The 18,870-nt window shown below is 42.9% G+C and overlaps 1 protein-coding gene across 2 annotated transcripts in view; it reads left to right on the forward strand.

Moving 5' to 3' along the window:
* The first annotated feature begins 1,625 nt into the window (after positions 1–1,625).
* AMPH (amphiphysin) overlaps positions 1,626–18,870 on the forward strand; it is a 245,605-nt gene continuing 228,360 nt past the window's right edge. For both annotated transcript variants that reach the window (XM_075557542.1, XM_075557543.1), the window contains exon 1: positions 1,626–1,694. In XM_075557542.1, the coding sequence (XP_075413657.1) occupies positions 1,626–1,694 (69 nt within the window). The remainder of the gene's footprint in view (positions 1,695–18,870) is intronic.

Consider the following 18,870-nt stretch of genomic DNA (forward strand, 5'->3'; position numbering starts at 1 on the left):
GACAGGAATGTCCCAGGGTGCAAAAATGCCTGACTTCTTAAGGTCTGTGCCTAGAATTGGCATGGGGCTGCTTGTGTCCCTTTTCTTGGTTAAAACCATCACAGGGCCATTCTAGAGCCAAGGAGCGGTATAGGCAGTCAGTTCATTGGAGGCTACCTATAGAACGATGCATTCCAGAGCTTCTGTGGGCTGTTGACTGAGGTTCACAGATCCTTGTTTCACCTCTGACTTGTGGTTGTTGGGTGTATCCTGACTTGAGTGTATCCTGACTTGATCTATTCACACTGTCAGAGAAAACTGAAAACAAATAGTTTGACCTCAGGTCAGATCCTTCAAGAGCTGGGACAGGTGGAGAGCACAGTTACCTTTAATTTTGTCAAATACACTGAGGCTGACGAATCTCTGTTACGTTCGTGGGAAGGTTTGCAAGATGACAACCACTTAGAAGTGGTTACGTGGTGTGCTGTGTTCCCTAAGGTCAGCACAACCTCAGAAATTGACAGGGGCAGTTCTACCCAGTCCTAACGGGTAGCTATGAGTTGGCATCCACTCGATGGCAGTGAGTTTTTGTTTTTTCACTTTACCTTGTTTCTGTGATGCTACGAAAGGATCCATGCACCAGTTATTGGGAAATACCTAGACCAGGATTCTGCAGTCATGCCATTGCGGTTGTTAGTTGCCCACGAGTAGGGTAGAGAGCAGAGAAGAGAGAGAAGAGTAGCGAATCGAGGGAAGAGTAGAGTAGATGCTGGCTCATGGTGACCTATTCCGATTCACAGTGAATCCTGTGCACCGCCAGTGCTTAACCATTGCGCTACCAGGATTCATTGACCCACGCAAGGCCTTATCTGCAAGGAGCTGGCCCTTCTTCACATGGATTCCTCTCCTGCCCAAGTCTTGTCTTCGCGTTGAAACCAATATTAGAGTGCCACCATGAGTCGCCCTTCACCCTTCTCACCCCTCAGCTCGAAAGCCATAGGCTGTTTCCCAGTCATGTACTTCCCTTACTGGCTGTGAGCCTCCGGAGGACAGGGGGGTCGGGCTGTCTCCTGCACCACACAGGTAAAGGGAGGCGCTCTGGCCTGGGTGGTCTGGCTGGGAGCCACAGGTGGCCAGCACGCACAGCTCCAGTCCCATTGGCCAGAGACAATCCCCCGTGTGGGGTGCCCCCCATTTTCTGCTGTAAAGAATCCGGGTCGCTGTCAGGGTATCCAATCGACTCTGCAGGAAAAGAAGCCCGAAGAGTGCCAGCAGGCTGTCCCCGGGCACGGTGGGGGGGCTGCTCTTTGGCCACCTTCCCTTTCTCCTCCCGGCCTCCGCTTCATCGTCGGGAGCGCGCTCTGGGCATTTTGGCGTCTCCATCCTGCGCGCCGCTCGCCTCGCGCTTCTCCCTCGGGTGTGGCCGTCGGTGCCCGCGCGTCCCGTCTCCGGCTCTGTCGCTTTAAGCCGGTCGCCGCCGCCGCGCCCCTCCCTCGCCGCTGCCCGCGCGCCTCGGCCTCCCGCCGCCTCTCCCGCTCCTCCTCCGCCTCCTCTTCCTCCTCCTCCTCCTCCCGCTCCTCCTCGCCGCCGCCGCCGCCGGCCGCGCTGCCCGCTCTGCTCCTCGAAGCCTTCCCGGACGCGCAGCCATGGCCGAAATCAAGACGGGCATCTTCGCCAAGAACGTCCAGAAGCGCCTCAACCGCGCGCAGGAAAAGGTCAGAGGCGGGCGGCGCGGGGCGAGGGCAGGTGGCTGGCCGCGGGGGGTGGGGGCGGCGCCCGCGGGGGGAGCGCCCGAGGCCGGGGTGGGCTGCGCCTGGGGGTGGGCTGCGCCGGGGGCCGGGGCCGGGGCCCGGGGCCGCCCCGCACTTGGCCTGCGGCGGCTGCTGCAAAGGCGGCACCGGTGCGCCGCGGGGCGGAGGGGGGGGGCGGGATGCGCAGCCCGGAGCCGCAGCCCCCCTCCTGGGAGACGCCGGTCGGCTGGAGCCGTCCCCTCCGAGGGGGCCCGGGCGTCGCCGCGAGCCCTGCTCTCCCGGGGCTGCTCGCTGGCACCGGCAGTCGCAGGTGCGCCGGGTCCCCTGCAGCTTCGGGCGCCGGAGCCCAGCCCCAGCCCGCCCGCCCGCAGGCAGCTCGCAGGGTCGCGGCCCGGAGAGGAGGCGAGAAATTGCGGCTGCAGACCTTCCTCCAGGGGCATTTGTGGGCGCTGGAGTGCGGGAGAAACGCACAGTTTTGCACAGAACCAAGATCCGTTTGGACCAGTAGAGGAGGATCGCCCCAAGCAGCGGCTCTATGTAGTGCGGTCAGTGGAGTGAATCGTGGAGTTCAAAACAGAGATCCGGAGTGTGTGTGTGTGTGTGTGTGTGTGTGTGTGTGTGTGTGTACACGCTTGTCCCTTTTACCGCCGGTGCCCTTCCGTGGAAGGTCAAAAATAAAGTGTGACCTGGACTCCGTAGTTCTCTGCACATTTCTACAATACGGTTTTCTAAAATAAATATTGTAAAGTATTCACATATATAATATCCACACTGCATGCACTGTGCTCCCGGTGTTTTTGCAAGCCACTGTATAAACCCCCCACTATATTTGATTTATTTTTCTTCCCCCGAGATGTGCATAAATTAAACCCAGGTCTCTTCCTAAATGAAGAGATATAATAGCGGGTACTGAGCCTGCCCCTTTACCTGATGACTGCTTGCCTCTGATAGCGCTGAGGTCTTCAGTTGTGTCTTGAGCCAAGGACATTTAGACTGTAGCTTGAGTATTGTACTTGAAAATGAACACCAGCTAATGAGCCCCATGATTTGTATCAGTCGAACTGAGTTCTTCACGTGGCAATATTTTTCCATTCCTGGGATACTGAGTGGTGAATGTTTTCGGCTGAAAGTCAGACTTGTCAATTTGTTCCTCATGCTAATGGGTTTCCATCTTGGAACCAAAGCTCAGACTGTCCCCCAGTTCAGGAAGAACCCAAGGAGCTGAACAGGAAGGGGCACCAATCCGTTTGCTTTGTCCCCAGAGACTCTGTGACTGCCCCCATCCCCTTCCTCCACATAGGCACACTGTGAATGCAGTAAGAGGATTGTATTTCTTTTAATATCTACCCAAGCTCTTGGACTGTGGTGATCCTCCTCCCTCCACAGCTGAATTAGCGGGCTTCCTGCTCCCTTCCTGCCCTTGGTTACATGCCCAGAAGGTTGCCAGGACTCTGCCCGCCTTGGGGTCAGGGCCAGGTTTGCCCATCATCTTTGGATACTTCATCTTATCCACTTGTACTTGCTCCTGCCACCCCCCCCCCCTGCACAAGTGATTACTTGAGTCTTCTGTCAGAAGCTTCGTTGAATCCACTTTCCATCTGTGAAGGAATGCGGTGCTGTGGTCTGTCTGTTCACATATTAAATGATTTCTTAATCTAGGTCACCAGCTGCCAATATGCCCAAAATAAGCGAAAAGAAAATCTCTCTTACAGAGCATGCCAGCTCCTACCAACTGACGGCAACTGCCTTAGACAACATGCTTGATGATTAAAGTCCAGTGTGCATTGTGACTGCCCGTGCAAGTTGGGCGTCCCTGGCCCTTGAGAGTGGAGCCGAAGGAAGCCTGAGCGATGCGTCAGGCTGGCCATTTTCTGCCTTGGGGCAAGTTTCTGAGGAGCAGGACTGTGTATGTAGTTTAGGGTGTTACACACCACGATTCTGAGAGCGTGGGTCGGGTCCTGGGCAAGTTCTGCTCCCTTTCCGGGCCGGCGTAGCATGAGCTACGCTTGGCACACAGGGAAGAGAGCCTTTAGGGGTCTGGATAAAGCAGCTGCGTCAAGCCCAAAGGGAAGCTCCTTTTGAATGGGAAGCACAGAGCGTGTGTGTTGCGTTGGAGGTTTCATGAGGCATCTTCTGCATTGATTGCCTCTCTGCCTCTGTAGCCTCTTCCCCCAAACACAGCCTCTCCTCATGATTGTACACTACACATGTCCCTGGGGCCCCCTGTGCCCTTTCAATTAAATTGTCTCAAAGACAGATCTGTTCAACAGCTTGCATGCATCTTGACTTCAAATGTGTGTCTGCCACACAGAAGAGGTGACTTAGAGCTTTTTAAGGAGCCCTGGTGGAAGTGGTTGTCTGAGAACCAACAGGTTAGTGGTTTGAACCCACTAGCTGCTCTACCAGAGAAAGATGTGACCGTCTCTTTCCATAAAGATTTACAGCCGTGGAAACTGTGAAGGCAGGTCTCTTCTGTCCTGTGAGGTCTAGTCTGTGAGTCAGAATTGAATGGACGGCAGTGAGTTTGTTTTCGTATGGCTTTCTCTTGATTCTACCCATCAGAGGTTTCACTTTCACGTGATGGGAATCCTATTAGGCATTTTCCGTGTGTGTGTAGAACAAAAAATTTGATACTGTATATATATCTTTTTAACCTGCTTAATTTAATAGTCATAAATGTTCTTCCAAATTAATATATGTAGGTGTTTTCCTTCATTACAATGTATGTACTTAATGGCGTCCCAAGTTTTGAACATTGTTTAATATATATAGACATCTATATATATAATGTATACAGACATCAATGTATATTAGACATGCCTAATGTATATAGACATATGTGTGTGTGTGTGAAACTCATGGAGAAATGCTTGACCACAACCTAATTCTCTCTTTAGATAAATTCCTAGAAAAAATTATTGCGTCAAAGTTGTGTTCATTTCTATTAGAGTTGAATTGCCTTCCAGAAATGTACTAATTTACATCTCGCTAGCAGTCCATGAGTCACTTGCCAACACTGATACCACATTTAAAATGACCTTCAGCATTGGAATTGGATACATTATCTTTTGATTTCTTACTTTCATTTGATTTAAAATAAACAGACCTTTTTTCATGCTTCTATTTCCCCCTTAACTTTGTGGATTTGGGTATGCTTTATTATTGTTGTATTTTTGGTTGTGGGGCCCCTGGTGTTGCATTGGGTTTTACAGTAAGGTGCTAACCACAGTGTCAGGGGTTTGAACCCACTAGCTTCCCCATGGGTGAGAGATGAGGCTGTTTGCTCTCACAAAGATTTAAAGTTTTGGAAAACCAATGGGACAGTTTTACTTTATCATCTCAAGGGCAGTGGGTTTATTTTGCATATGTATCTTTGGCTTGTTATGCTAATTTTTCTGGTATAGAGAATTTTTGTGTTTATGCATGTTTTTGTTTTATCATATTGCTTGGTGTTATTTCTATTTTGGATGGTTGAATTAGCTTGGGTTCTACCACTTAAACGTGTCAGAAAACTCACCTTAAATTGTAAATTAATTGCTACTAATTAGAATAGGTAAGGAGCCCTGGTGACATGGTGGTTACAGGTTGGCCTGCTAACTCCAAGGTCAGCAGTTCTAACCCATTAGCCACCCTAAGGGAGAAAGACAGGGTTTTCTATTCCCATAAGCAATGGCAGTCTTGGAAACACAAGGGGCAATTCTACCTTCTTGTATTGGGTCACTGTGAGTTGGCAGCTCAATGGCACTGAGTGAGCTTTTTCAGAATAAGAAGAGGTAACATTTATTTACTACTCTGAGCATATTATTACCTATAAATGAGCTTATAATATATAAATATATATTTTTACATTAAGGTACATATATTCCTATACATAAGTATGACTACATGCAGGTAGATAGGTGTTTATTATATGTATTAACTTTTGAGATTCCATGTGATAGTTACTGTAAATATCCCTAATTTATAGATGAGGAAGTTAGTAACATGCCCAAACTCTGTTAGCAAGTGATCAAGCCAGAGTTGGAACTCAAGCAATCCAGCGCCTTCCCGTCATGTTATGCTGCCTCCTTCACAGATGTGGGCACAGGTAGGTACACTCGGGCCCACAATAGAATCAGGGCTCAGCCACAGATACCAGGGTCCAATTGCCCATTCCTTTCTCTCATCTGGCTATCCATCCTTTCAGCCAATTCTTTGGCAAGTACATCTCTCCTGGTGCAAGATCTGCTTTAGCTGGTGGCATGCCTTTCCTTCAACGTTTTGACAGACTTTGGTATCACTCTCATTAACCCCAAATAGAGTTTATCTCTGGAAGAAAGAAATCTGTATGGCCCATGGCCAGGGCCATGTGGTTGAATTGGGCCTGAGTGACAAGCCATTGCTGAAGCTGGGGATGGGAAAATCCTCCTGGAACCATACGGACTATTGGAGGAGGAAGGAAATCATAGCATCGAAGAGGGAATGAACAGTAGAAGGACAAAATAAAACTATGTTCAATGAGGCATATATTAAACCTCGACTGTTTAGTGAAATCATTACACATTTAATATTTGAAATGGAATATTATTTTTTCTAATAAAAATCAAACCAGTGTATGCACATCTATTTCTAGATCAATTCTTTTCTGTTTGGTGCAGATTGGTAAATGCTTAGTTTCTCTTACACTCATCCCTCTACTTCCCCTCTCCCCAGTCATCCATTAAGGCTAAAATTGTGGGTGCCTGCATTACACATTTTAAAAATTTGAAGTATTTTTACGGAATAACATGTACAAGTCTTAAGTTTTTCAGTATGGCAAATTTTTATGCATGTGGATAGCTGCAAAACTACCATTTAGAACATTTCTTGTGTCATCAAAGATGCCCTTCCCTTGCTCTTATTTCTCCAGTGAGCACCTTTTTATGTCCCTGGCATGGTGGTTATGCTCTGAGCTGCTAGCCGCAAGAGCCAGACCAGGCGTCTTCCTCCCACAAAGAGTTGCAGTCTCAGGAACCCACAGGGGCAGCACTACTCTATCTTATGGGGTCACTGTGAGTGGGAATCGACTTGGGGTGGGAGTGTGCTTAAGACTTGTAATTTGGATCACTTTTTTTGGTGAAGCACAGTTATACTCTCCTGTCTATATTTTTTATGTTTCTGAAATCTCTTTTTCTTTGTGGGAGTTTTCTTTTTATATATTTTCATATATCTTTTTGATCACATAAATATGTTGTAGATATTTTCTCCTAGGAAGCCTTTTAATTTTCTTAATTATGTCCTTTGATGAGTGGAATTTTCACTTTTATATTTTCTGACTGATGCAGTCTTGTTTTCCCTGGAGTTAATACTTGCTGTGAGCCTTCCTATGCTCATTATTTTATGAACTATTTAGTATCATTTATTTATTTGCCTCATCAGATATGTCCAATGCCCATCATTATTATTATCAAATGTCAAGACATACATTTGATATATAATATACATCATATATCATAAAATTACATTATATACCATATAATATAATTGTTCTGTTTTCTCCTCCTGGAAATGTCCTTTTGAAGTTTACTCCCTTTTGTGGTCATTGCAGCTGATGATTCTGTAGGCTTTTATCCTGAGACGTCCATTGTCAGTGTTGGAGTGACCTGGAAGGGGCCTGAAGGCTATGCTCCCAGGCTTCAAACAGCATCCTGTTGTCAGTGTTTGTGCTGCATCCCCACCTTCTGTAGTAAGTGATGGAATCAGGGACTAAGCGTGAATGTATTTTCGTGTGAACAGTGGCTACTGTTTCATTGGTTGACCTTTTACAATCACTTTTTTGGGAGTGGGGGACCAGAGGATAGTTTCCTATATCCTGCTGTGTTTCTATTCTCTGACGCTTTTCTTCAGCGTCTGTAAAAATACCTACCGCTCTTAACTACTAACAATACCTTTCCTACTTTTGTTTCTTTTTCTGTCATTTGGAGAGTTTACGGAGGAAATGGTAATTAACATACACTGTCCGTCTGTCATGCATAACCAGAAGCCATTTTATTTCAATATTTAGTCCAATTGGTAGTTTGCTTTTCACCACCTTTTTCTACTTATGAAATCTAGTGGTATTAGTCTCTTTGGCCCCTATGCAATATGTAAAACAGGGAAGCGCTCCATTTAGACATTGTTCAAATCATGAGCAGGTTATTCTTGGGTGTGATACAATATTAACTTCGTTAAGCATCGCTTACTAAAAATCTGAGTGCTAACCTATTTCAATGGAAAGGTTTTATGAATTTTGTTATTCCTTATGCCAGGTTTTTTTGACATAAGACATTATAATATGATAATTTGACGTACATTTTCCAGTTCGTTATTCCCGCCCAATGAAAATGTAGGCTCTTATGAACCTGCGTTGAGTAGTTTGTGGCTTGTTCGTGGCCAGTGACTGTGCGTTGGTTTGTATTCCTGTCTTTTTGTTTGCTTGCTTCGCACTCCAGTAAGCACGTTGTCATAAGGGGTATTGCCATGTCAGATTTCTCTGACTCTGTGAACAGGTTGCAAGGATTTCCCCGTGGCATGCTGTCATTGTCCCTGGCATCGTGTGAAGGGAGCACACCAAATGCATTTCTTCTTGCTGATTTTGTACATGGCAGGGACTCTCTCAGTAATAGGCTGAAGTGCATAAAATTATCCTTTTTGTGGGTCAGAACAGTCAAATGCTGGCAGAATATTTATGTTTGGACAAAAATTGATGGAGCGAAACACTAAGAAAAGGAATGACGCACGGCCTTCCACAATCCCATTTGCGGAACGTTTGAGTTTTGTTGAATTGTTGCCTTGCTAATGACCTCATTAGGTTGATTCTCATTCACATTCATTGAGAAGTGTGTGTGTGTGTGTGGGTGTGTGTGTGTGTGCGCCGTATGGAAGAAGTAAGAATTCCCAGGAAATTCCTTCTGTAGGACCCAGACACCATATTTGTAGAACAGGTAAAATATATATGTCCACACTTGGACTTGGCTAAGGACACTTTGAAGACAGAGTCTCCAGTGCATATTCAAGATTTCTGCTTTTAAGATTTTTCTAAAGCCTTCTTGTTCCCAGCTTCTGCGTTGTCCAAAATCTACACTTCCTCTTCCAGTAAGAGCATCTTTCCTGGTTATATTAGTAGCTGTCATAATAAAAAACTAGTAGTTATGGGGATATCCTTGCTAGAGTTAACTACTTCCATTTTTTTAAGCATCATGCATCATTCTTTCTTTCATGCTTCATTCTTTCTTCAGATACAAGTAGAAAATTGGAACGGTAGGGATTCAGACTTTAACCTTAGTAGAAGCTACCCTTCTCCTTCACAGCACAGCAACAGGGATAGAATGGGATGGGATGGGATGCAATTGGTGTTTCCAGGCATGACGTGTGGTGAAACAAAAAATCACTGACCTCTTTAGTTAGAGGATACTCTCCTGGGGCTTTTGAATTTGCCAAAAGAGATTGAGACCTCAGAGAGAAGTAGGATATTCTCGTGATACATTCGACGGGGTGTAACAATCATTAAATTTGACTATTGAAAGCAGGGGTATTTATTTTGTACTGTAATTAGGTAAAGTGGGCCATATTGTTTATACAAATATTTCTGGAATTTTAAGATGTTTTTATCCCTGGAATACTGTCTTTTAAAGTATGAATTACTATTTCTAAACAGTTTTATGAACATATAATTCATTTATCATACAATTCAATAGTTCATTAATATTAAAAAGAGTTGGAAATCTTTAGCAGAACAAACCTTAAATGTGACTTTTTGGTTGCAAGTTCTCTCTCCCGCACATACACATGTATACACACAGAGTTTTATGTACTTTTATCCTCCTTGTGATTTGCTCCAAGGGACTGGATTCCTGAGTTAGGAAGCATTTCAGGATCTTCCGGTTGTGCCTTGAATCATCTGTGCTGTTGCATTTCACTCCACTCCATTCTCTCACATTCTGTTTTTAAGAACATGCTCATTGGGAAAAAGTATCCTGAGAATATACCATCCTTTCCCATAAATTGATCATCTGGGTCACTTCAGTCCCTCAGAATATTGGGTGTGTGTGTGTGTGTGTGTTCATACATATCCAAACCAAACTCAACCAAACTTGCTTGTTTCCAAGTATATTAAAGATTTCTGAAAATACTAACAAAATAAAGTTTAAATAGAAGTCATTTTGGAACACCTTTAGAGAGACAACAGAGAAAAACAGAGGCTGAGGTCCCAGTGGATAGACACATAGCTGATAACCAAGACATTGGTTGGCATGCCCACTGGCCACTTGGTGGGAGAAAGACATGGCAGCCTGCTTCCATAAAGATCATAGTCTTGGGAACCCTGTGGCAATTCCCCTCTGGGCTACAGGGTTACTATGAGCTCGGCCTGGCTCAGTGGGCAGTGGGTTTGAGTAGGGAAGGAAAAACTTATTATTATTATTTTTTAAAAGACTATTTTCTAAGTCTTTCAAGTTTGATAATTCCCATCTGAAACTTTGTAAAAAGCATTTTATTTTCCTAGAAGTTTACATTAAGGTCCATCTGAATGGAATACTTTTGGAAATGATAGTGATTCGGTGGGCGTAAAAGTCCCTTGTGTTGAACATATAATTTTCCAGACATAATCATTAATGGTTAACATTTACATATGGAAATGTCTATCTTCACCAACTGAGAATTTACCCCATGAAACAATATAAGACTGTGTATACAGCATTTTGTAAAATTAATGTGATCATAGTTATAATTTCCCAAGACACACCCGGGGACAGGCTCTCAAAATGGCGATGCTGCATCTTCATCTCGTTGATTGAGAATCCAAATTTAAGAAGTCTTTTGGCTGTAGATGTACTTCTTGAATGCGTATTGAGCAAATCCCTTATTAGGATTGATGCTGCAGACACTCATGGTTAATATCTTAGCTTTGAAATATTTTTGAAATATTTGCTAGGCTATAGTTGTGAACCAGCTGTGATCACTTTGAAGTTGTTTAGAACAGTTCTAGTAAAATGAGAAACTGTCTTATTATTGTCATCTGACTCCCATGCTATTATTTAGTTGAAAGCTTAGTCCATATTCGCTAGTGGGGATAACTTGACAAGAGAAATACTCATATATTTTATCTGAACGTACCTGTAAATATTTAATAAGGAGTTCTGGTGGTATAGTGGGTTATGTATTGAGCTGCTAATCACAAGGTCAGTGGTTCAAACCCAGCATCTGCTCTGCATCCAAAAGCTAAGGGCTCTGCCTTTTTGTCGAGGTGGACCGTTTTGGAAAGCCGAAGGAGCAGTTGGACCCTGTCCTCCAGAGTGGCTACAAGTCGGAATCGACTCAATGGCCGTGAGAAACTTTGCATGAAGTGCAAATAGCCCCCCGTGCATGAATGTGCTTCTGTCAGTAATAACTTTTCATGGCATGCATCATTTGTTGCGTAAAATATGCACATTTTACCTGCTCGAAGGAGCCCTGCTGGTGTGCTGGATTACGAGTTGGGCTGCTAATGCCAAGGTCAGCAGCGAGAACTCACACGCTGCTCCTCAGGAAACAGATGAGACTTTTTGCTCTCGGAAGATTCACAGCCTCAGAAGCCCACGGCAGTTATTCTACGCTGCCCTACAGGGTCGCTGTGTGTCGGATTTGATTCAAAGGCAGGGAATCATAGTTGTTTACTCTATTGTGTAATCAATCTGGCAGAATTCATTTATTCATGTTCTTGTTGTTAGGTGCCCTTGAATTGATTCTGACTCAGTGAATGAAACGCTGCCCAATCTTGCTCCATCCTCACAATTGGCCCTAGGTTTGAGCGCATGGTTGCAGCCACCGTGTCAATTCATCTTGCTGAGGACCTTCCTCTTTTCCTTGTCTCTCTATTTACCAAGTGTGTCCTTCATCAGAGACTTGTTTCTCAAAGAATGTGAGATAAAGTCTCTCCAGTCCTTGCTTCTAAGGAGCAGTCTGGCTGTGCTTCTTCCACGACAGATCTGTTTGTTCTTTTGGCAATCCATGGTACTCTCAGTATTCTTCACCAGCACCATAATCCAAACCCATCATTTCTCCTTTGGTCTTCATGTAAGGTGCATTGATTAAGACTCATATATGCAAGGCCGGTCCTAGATACCCCAAATAAAGCAGTAAACCAAGTTCTTGTGGCTGAGCCCGCAGACTGATATGAGTTGGTGGAGAGATAAATCTTTCTACATATTAATCATTATTTTGCTACTAATTAAAAAGAAATAATTCAAATGCTATGGGGAAAATCTAGTCTGTTATGTAGCTGTGACGTAGAGCAAGAGGCTGAGTCACATTGACCTGCAGAAGGGAGATTTTAAACTAAGATCCTAAAGGCAAGTTGCAGCCAGACTGGCAAGACATGGAGTTAGGTTGGAATGTAAAGAAGAATTAGACTGCAGACATTTGCCTCTGACCTCCTCGCCCTCTTATACATCCAACTATCTGACATTCTACTTTATTAATTGTTAGGTGCCCTTCAGTTGGTTCCAACTCACGTGTTATCTGCGTATGAGGTTGTTAATAACCCTTCTTCCAATTGTAATGCCTCATTAGTCTTTACATAGTCCAGGTTTTTTTATTATTTTGCTTATCATAAATATTGAATAATTATGGTAAAAGGAGAACACCCTAGGAGTCCAGGAAGAAAAGTAATGTTTGCAAACTGATTGTGGTAGCAATTGTACAACTCTGCTTGATTTGATTGAACTATGGAAGGATATTATCTATGTATTAACCCACAATTAATAATAAATACATAAATTTTAAGAAGGATACCGTCCTAACACACCTTTTTAAAAATTATATTTTATCATTTTAGTGGGGGCTTGTACAGCTATTACAATCCATACATTCATCCATGTGTCAAGCACATTTGTACATATGTTGCCATCATAATTTTCTTTTAATAATTTAAGTGTCTACATTTATAGGTTTAGTATTAAGGTGGTGGAAGGACCTAGGGCCTCTACTCAAGCACTCCCTCAATGCATGAATATTTTCTTTTATTAAACTGGCACTCTATGATGCTCACTCTCCCGACACAACTGCTGAAGCCAAAGCGGGTGAACAAGTAAATGTGGTGAAGAAAGCTGATGGTGCCCGGCTATCAAAAGAGATAGTGACTGGGGTCTTAAAGGCTTGAAGATAAACAAGCGGCCATCTAGCTCAGAAGCAACAAAGTCCACGTGGAAGAACACATCAGCCTGTGTGATCGAGTGGTTCCCGAAGGTATCAGTTACCAGGCATCAAAGAACAAAAAATCATATCATTGACTGCACACCTCCATGATAGGATCGCTGAAGACAAATGGGTGCATAAGCAAATGTGGTGAAGAAAGTTGATGGTGCCCGGCTATCAAAAGAGATAGTGTCTGGGGTCTTAAAGGCTTGAAGGTGAACAAGCGGCCATCTAGCTCAGAAGCAACAAAGCCCACATGGAAGAAGCACACCAGCCAGTGTGATCACAAGGTGCCAAAGGGACCAGGTATAAGGCATCATGCAAAAAAAAAAAAGGTATATATATATACCATATTGAATGAAGGGGGATGAGCAGAGTGGAGAACCAAGGCTCAAGTGTCGGCCAATGGAGATCCCCTCATAGAGGGGTTTAGGAGAGGAGATGGGTCAGTCAGGGTGCGAGGTAGTACCGATGAAGAACACAGCTTTCCCCCAGATCCTGGATGCTTCCTCCCCCAAATTACCATGATCCGAATTCTACCTTGCAGGACTGGATAGGGCAGAGGTTGTACACTGGTGCATATGGGGACTGGAGGCACAGAGAATCTAGGGTGGATGATACCTTCAGGACCAAGGGTGTGAGGGGCGATGCTGGGAGAATGGAGGGTGAGTGGGTTGGAAAGGGGGAACTGATTACAAGGATCCACAAGTGACCTCCTCCCTGGGAGAGGGACAGCAGAGAAGGGGGGGAAGGGAGAGTCCGGATAGGGCAAGATATGACAAAATAACAATGTATAAATTAACAAGGGCACATGAGGGAGGGGGGAGCAGGGAGGGAGGGGGAAAAAAAAGAAAAAAAAAGAGGACCTGATGCAAAGGGCTTAAGTGGAGAGCAAATGTTTTGAGAATGATTGGGGCAGGGAATGTGTGGATGTGCTTTATACAATTGATGTATGTATATGTATGGATTGTGATAAGAGTTGTATGAGCCCCTAATAAAATGTAAAAAAATAAAAAGAAAATGATTAGGGCAAAGAATGTACAGATGTGCTTTATACAATTGATGTATGTATGTGTATGGATTGTGATAAGAGTTGTATGAGCCCCTAATAAAATATTAAAAAAAAATTTTTTGCCATCATAATTTTCAAAAGATTTTCTTTCTACTTGAGCCTTTGGCATGAGCTCCTCATCCTTTCTCTCCTTCCCACCCTCCCTTCCTCATGAACCCTTGATCATTTATACATTATTATTTTTTCATGTCTTACACTGACTGATGTCTCCCTTCACCTACTTTTCTGTTGTTCATTGTGATTGGTTCTCCCTTTCTCTCCCCCCACTTTCCCCTTCCCCTCCTGGTATCACTGCTCTCATTATTGGTCCTGAGGGGTTTATCTGTCCTGGATTCCCTGTGTTTCCAGCTCTTATCTGTACCAGTGTACATGATCTGGTCTATCCAGATTTTTAAGATAGAATTGGGGTTACGATAGTTGGGGTGGGGTGGGAAGGAAGCATTAAAGAACTAGAGGGAAGTTTTATACACATCTTTCATACTTTTAACCATGCAGTCTTTCCTTGTTCTGTTCATAGGGCTGACTCTTGCCTCAGTTACAGGTTTTACAGGAACCCAATGACATATTCTGAAATTCCCATTCTTTTCAATGTCACACATAGTTTATTATGATCCACATAGTTGAATGCCTTTGGATTTGAAATATAAACACAGATAAACATCTTTTGGTATTCTCCGCTTTCTGCCAAGATCCATCTGACGTCAGCAATGATCTCCTTGTTCCTCGTCCTCTTCTGGATCTGCCTTGACTATCTGGCAGCTCCCTGTTAATGTGCTGCTGCAACGATTGTTGAATTATTTTCAGCAAAACTTACTTCTATGTGATATTAATGATATTGTTTGATAAATTTCACATTCGATTGCACCATTTTTTCTTTAGAATAGTATAAATGTGGGTCTCTCCCAATTATGTTGGTCAGGGAGCTGTCTTCTAAATGTGTTGGCATAGCCAAGTGAGTGTTTTCAGTGCTTTTGTAGCTTGTTGAAGCATTTCCATTAGTCTCCATCAGTTCCTGAAGCCGTGTTTTTGGCTAATGCTTTCAGTGCGGCTTGGACTTCCTCCCTTGGTGCCATTGGTTCTTGATCATGTGCTACCTCTCGAAACTGGTGAATGTTCACACGTTCTTTGTGCTACAGTGATTTTGTGTATTCCTTCCATCTTCTTTTGCCATTTTCTGCATCATTTAATATCTGCCCATAGAATCCTTCAGTATTTCAATTAGAGACTTGAATTTTTCTTTAGTTTTTTAAGCTTGAAACATGCCAAGCATGTACCTCCCTTTTGGCTTTCTAAATCCAAGACCTTTGCACATTTCCTGACATTACGTTGTCTCCTCAGATACCATTTGAGTGTTTCGTTCAGCTCTTTTGCTTCATTATTTCAATAGGACTCCATTTGGTATGATCAGATTTTGACCCTCACACGATGAAGCACTATTACCACCTCATCGCAGAACCAGGACATGTTCAGAGCCCACCTGCCCTATGCATCATCAGCATACAGAGACTCTCCTACATGCATGAAGTTCCAGTCCAGCCTGTTTTTAAAGATCTATTGAGCATAGGATCTTTTATCATAACCACTAGAAATTAAAATGAAAATTTGAGCACTTCTAAGTGACTTCTTGTGTCCCACCAAGAAAGTTTATTTTCTGTTTAAGAGGTTGAACTGAACTTGGACACCTTACATATAATTAAATTGCACGAGTATGTGTGTTGACAAATTGAATGATAGAGAATGAATGGTTAAGAATGGCATCGACTTCACTAAATTATGTTGTAGACACAGCTTGATTGTTTTGCCGGCAGAACCGGCTTGAGGTGAGATACTAAGTTTGAAAGAGGATCGTTTGTAGCAGATGATCATCTCTTCTGCCTAATGCGTTGCGTGCAGATTAATGGCATATGAGGTCTATCACTTGCAAGGATTTCCCAACTTGTGTTAATACTGTTAAGAAGTTCTGACACTCTTCACAACCCCATTTTCCCTCAGATTTTGAAATGGCTGTACACGGACTCCTGCATCACTAACACACCTTTCCAAAGGAAAACAACTCCTTGCCTATTCTCAGTTTAGTGGTTTTGTTTGAAAGCTCTAGGACAATTATGTCCAGACTCCTTCACCCAGTTTTTCAGGAAATCTGTAAAATCCTGTGACTATTAGCATCCCTATGCTACTAACCTAAAAGTTGGTGGTTCAAACCCACCCCCCCCCCCCCAGCCACTCCAGAGGAGAAATGAGTTGTTTATCTGCTTTACTCACTCTCCCAGCCGAGAAGACCCATGGTACAGTTCTACACGTTCCCTAGGGTTTCCGTGAATCGCGGTTGGCTGGGGGTTGCGCAGCAAGACTCTGGATTGCGATGGCTGTACTGGACATACTTGGCTCAGAGTCATTTCTGTTTAAATCCAGAGGATGAGTCTAGAAGTCACCTACCTCTAAGACCGGGCTTAACTCAAAGTGCAGTCAGGTATATTTGGGAGAGTATTATTTAAATGTGTACATAGTGTCCAGTCACTGAAGTGTCGAATCTGTAGAAGTCAATAATGCAAGCATTTGGGTTCCTGATTGTCATGGTATGGACAACTGGAGAAAAGATACTCTATAGGGACACCACCAAGGGCTGTATTCTGCTTTCTACTCTTTAAAAAGTTCTTTTTCTGTTTCTAATTGTTACTCCAATGCTTTAAACCCATTGGTCTTTACCCCTCAGAGGTCACAAATCTTTTGACAATTTGATGGAAACTATGAAGATCCAGGAAAAAAAGTATAAAATGGTACAAACCTTTTCAGGAAAGTCATATAAACCCTGCAGGTCATTTGTTGAACCCATGTTGCGTATGCTGATTTAGAGGAGGCTCACAGGTCCCGTTGCTGTAAAGTAGCCCTTTCTCAGACAACTAAATGCTCGTGGTGATGATGTGTGCTCCTAGTGAGCACTTTGAGGCAGAGCTGGGAAGAATCCGAGTGTTCACTTAAGCTCTAAATAATATTGAATGGTTCACAACGGGGGACTGTAAAGTTTAGGAAGCATCTGAAACCAGGTCCCAATAATCCAAATCGTATGCTGCAAGTATGCATTTCTTTATAATAAGATCAAAGACTTGAATCTTTGTATTGCAGTCATGCATCATGTAACGTTCATGATACAGTTTGTGAAATTGATCACTATGTGATTTGGACTTTGTTCAGACTCCAGTGAGGAGGCTTGAAAAAGTTTGTGGAAAGATGAAATTAAAAGACAATGAAATATTCTCATATACTACACACAGGCAGTTCCAAGATTACATATGAATACTGAAATCTGTCTTTAATTTGAAATTGTTCATAAATTAAAACCATTTGTATCTAGCATGAGTTAGTTTTTGAAAAATATACTTTTATTGGGGTATGTGTCAAATATCATAGTATTGAATAATTTGATTATATTAGGATTTGTGCGATATCAGCATAATCAATTTCAGAATGTATTCTTGTACTCATTGTCATTAGCTGCACATTTTCCCCAAGCTCCCATGCCATGACACTTGGCGATTATCAATTCAGCTACTGTCTGTTTAGACCTACCTGTCTTGGGCTTCATATATAAAAAAGCCATACAAAATACAACAAGAAACAAACAAACCAAAAAACCAACAAAACTACTGGATAAACACACACAAAAACCTCTTTCAAAAAGAAAGTATAAACTATTAAAAACTGAAACAACTATGGGTCAAAAAGGAAATGAACGACAAGGTAATGAATTCTAATCTATCTACATCTGTGATAATCAATTTTACAATGTTCTCTGTCTGATGGCAAGGCAATTCCCATCCCTTGACTGTGGCCTGAAGGCATTCAATGGGGGCTTAATCCATGTGTGGACCCTGAAGATGGATTTTGGGCTTCTGCTGTGATTTGCAGTCTTCTGCAAACCAGGTGTTCATAGTTTTAACTCTGAAATCATTTCCTCTTTCAGATTTTGATTTTGTTATTTACAATCCTTGGATCACACAGGCAGACGTGCTTCTCCCATATGCACTTGGTTGATAGCTCATTTAGATGGTTGCTTGTTTTAAGACAACCCTTTAACATGCTAGACACCATTCTTTCTGATATATCCAGCACGCTCTGGTTTCTTCACCACACTTTGCTAAAGCACCCATACCTACAGTGATCTGTTCATGAGGGCAGACATAAAGAGAGCAAGGCCATTTCATTAGAACCAACTGATCTAGATTGAGGCTAGCATTAAATGCCCCAAGTCCATTAATGTATCCATGGTTTATATGTGTCTCTGGTTAACTTGAGAAACATTATCATCATTTTATGACAGAGAGCATGATAGCGACAGTCAAATTTTATCTCAGTATACAGGGTACCTTTCTATGAATAAAAGCATGTTGAAGAAATAGGTTCAGATACATTAAACCACCTTTAATATAATACAGCAACAATAATAATATTTGATGAGTATACCAAAGTAGTGCCCTGTTGCTATAATGAACCAATATATGTACCTCACTTTTAAAATTTTATGGGTTTTAGGAACACTGACATATATGCAGTCAGATGTTGCCAAATGGACATTATGCAGCACATAATTGTACTTTGTTCTTAGCAAAGTTATACCTATTAAATGTGTTAACAACACTAGATATCTCTATCACATTGTTCTAACTTTTTAAATGTGGAAATTACCCAATTTATTATTTGAATAGAATTCATTTAATGAGAAAAGTATTTTGAAACATGCATGAAAGAAAGCCATACTAAAAAACCCTCAGTAACCAAAAATAAAATGTTTAATCAAAAAAGGAATGTGTTTGCAAGCTTTATCATGTCTGATAACCACCCCCACCATCTCCAGAAAAAACCAAATGGACCCAAAACAAAGCAACAGCACCCGTAAACTCA

Source organism: Tenrec ecaudatus, chromosome 9 (genome assembly GCF_050624435.1).
Source record: "Tenrec ecaudatus isolate mTenEca1 chromosome 9, mTenEca1.hap1, whole genome shotgun sequence".
Lineage (NCBI taxonomy): Eukaryota > Metazoa > Chordata > Mammalia > Afrosoricida > Tenrecidae > Tenrec > Tenrec ecaudatus.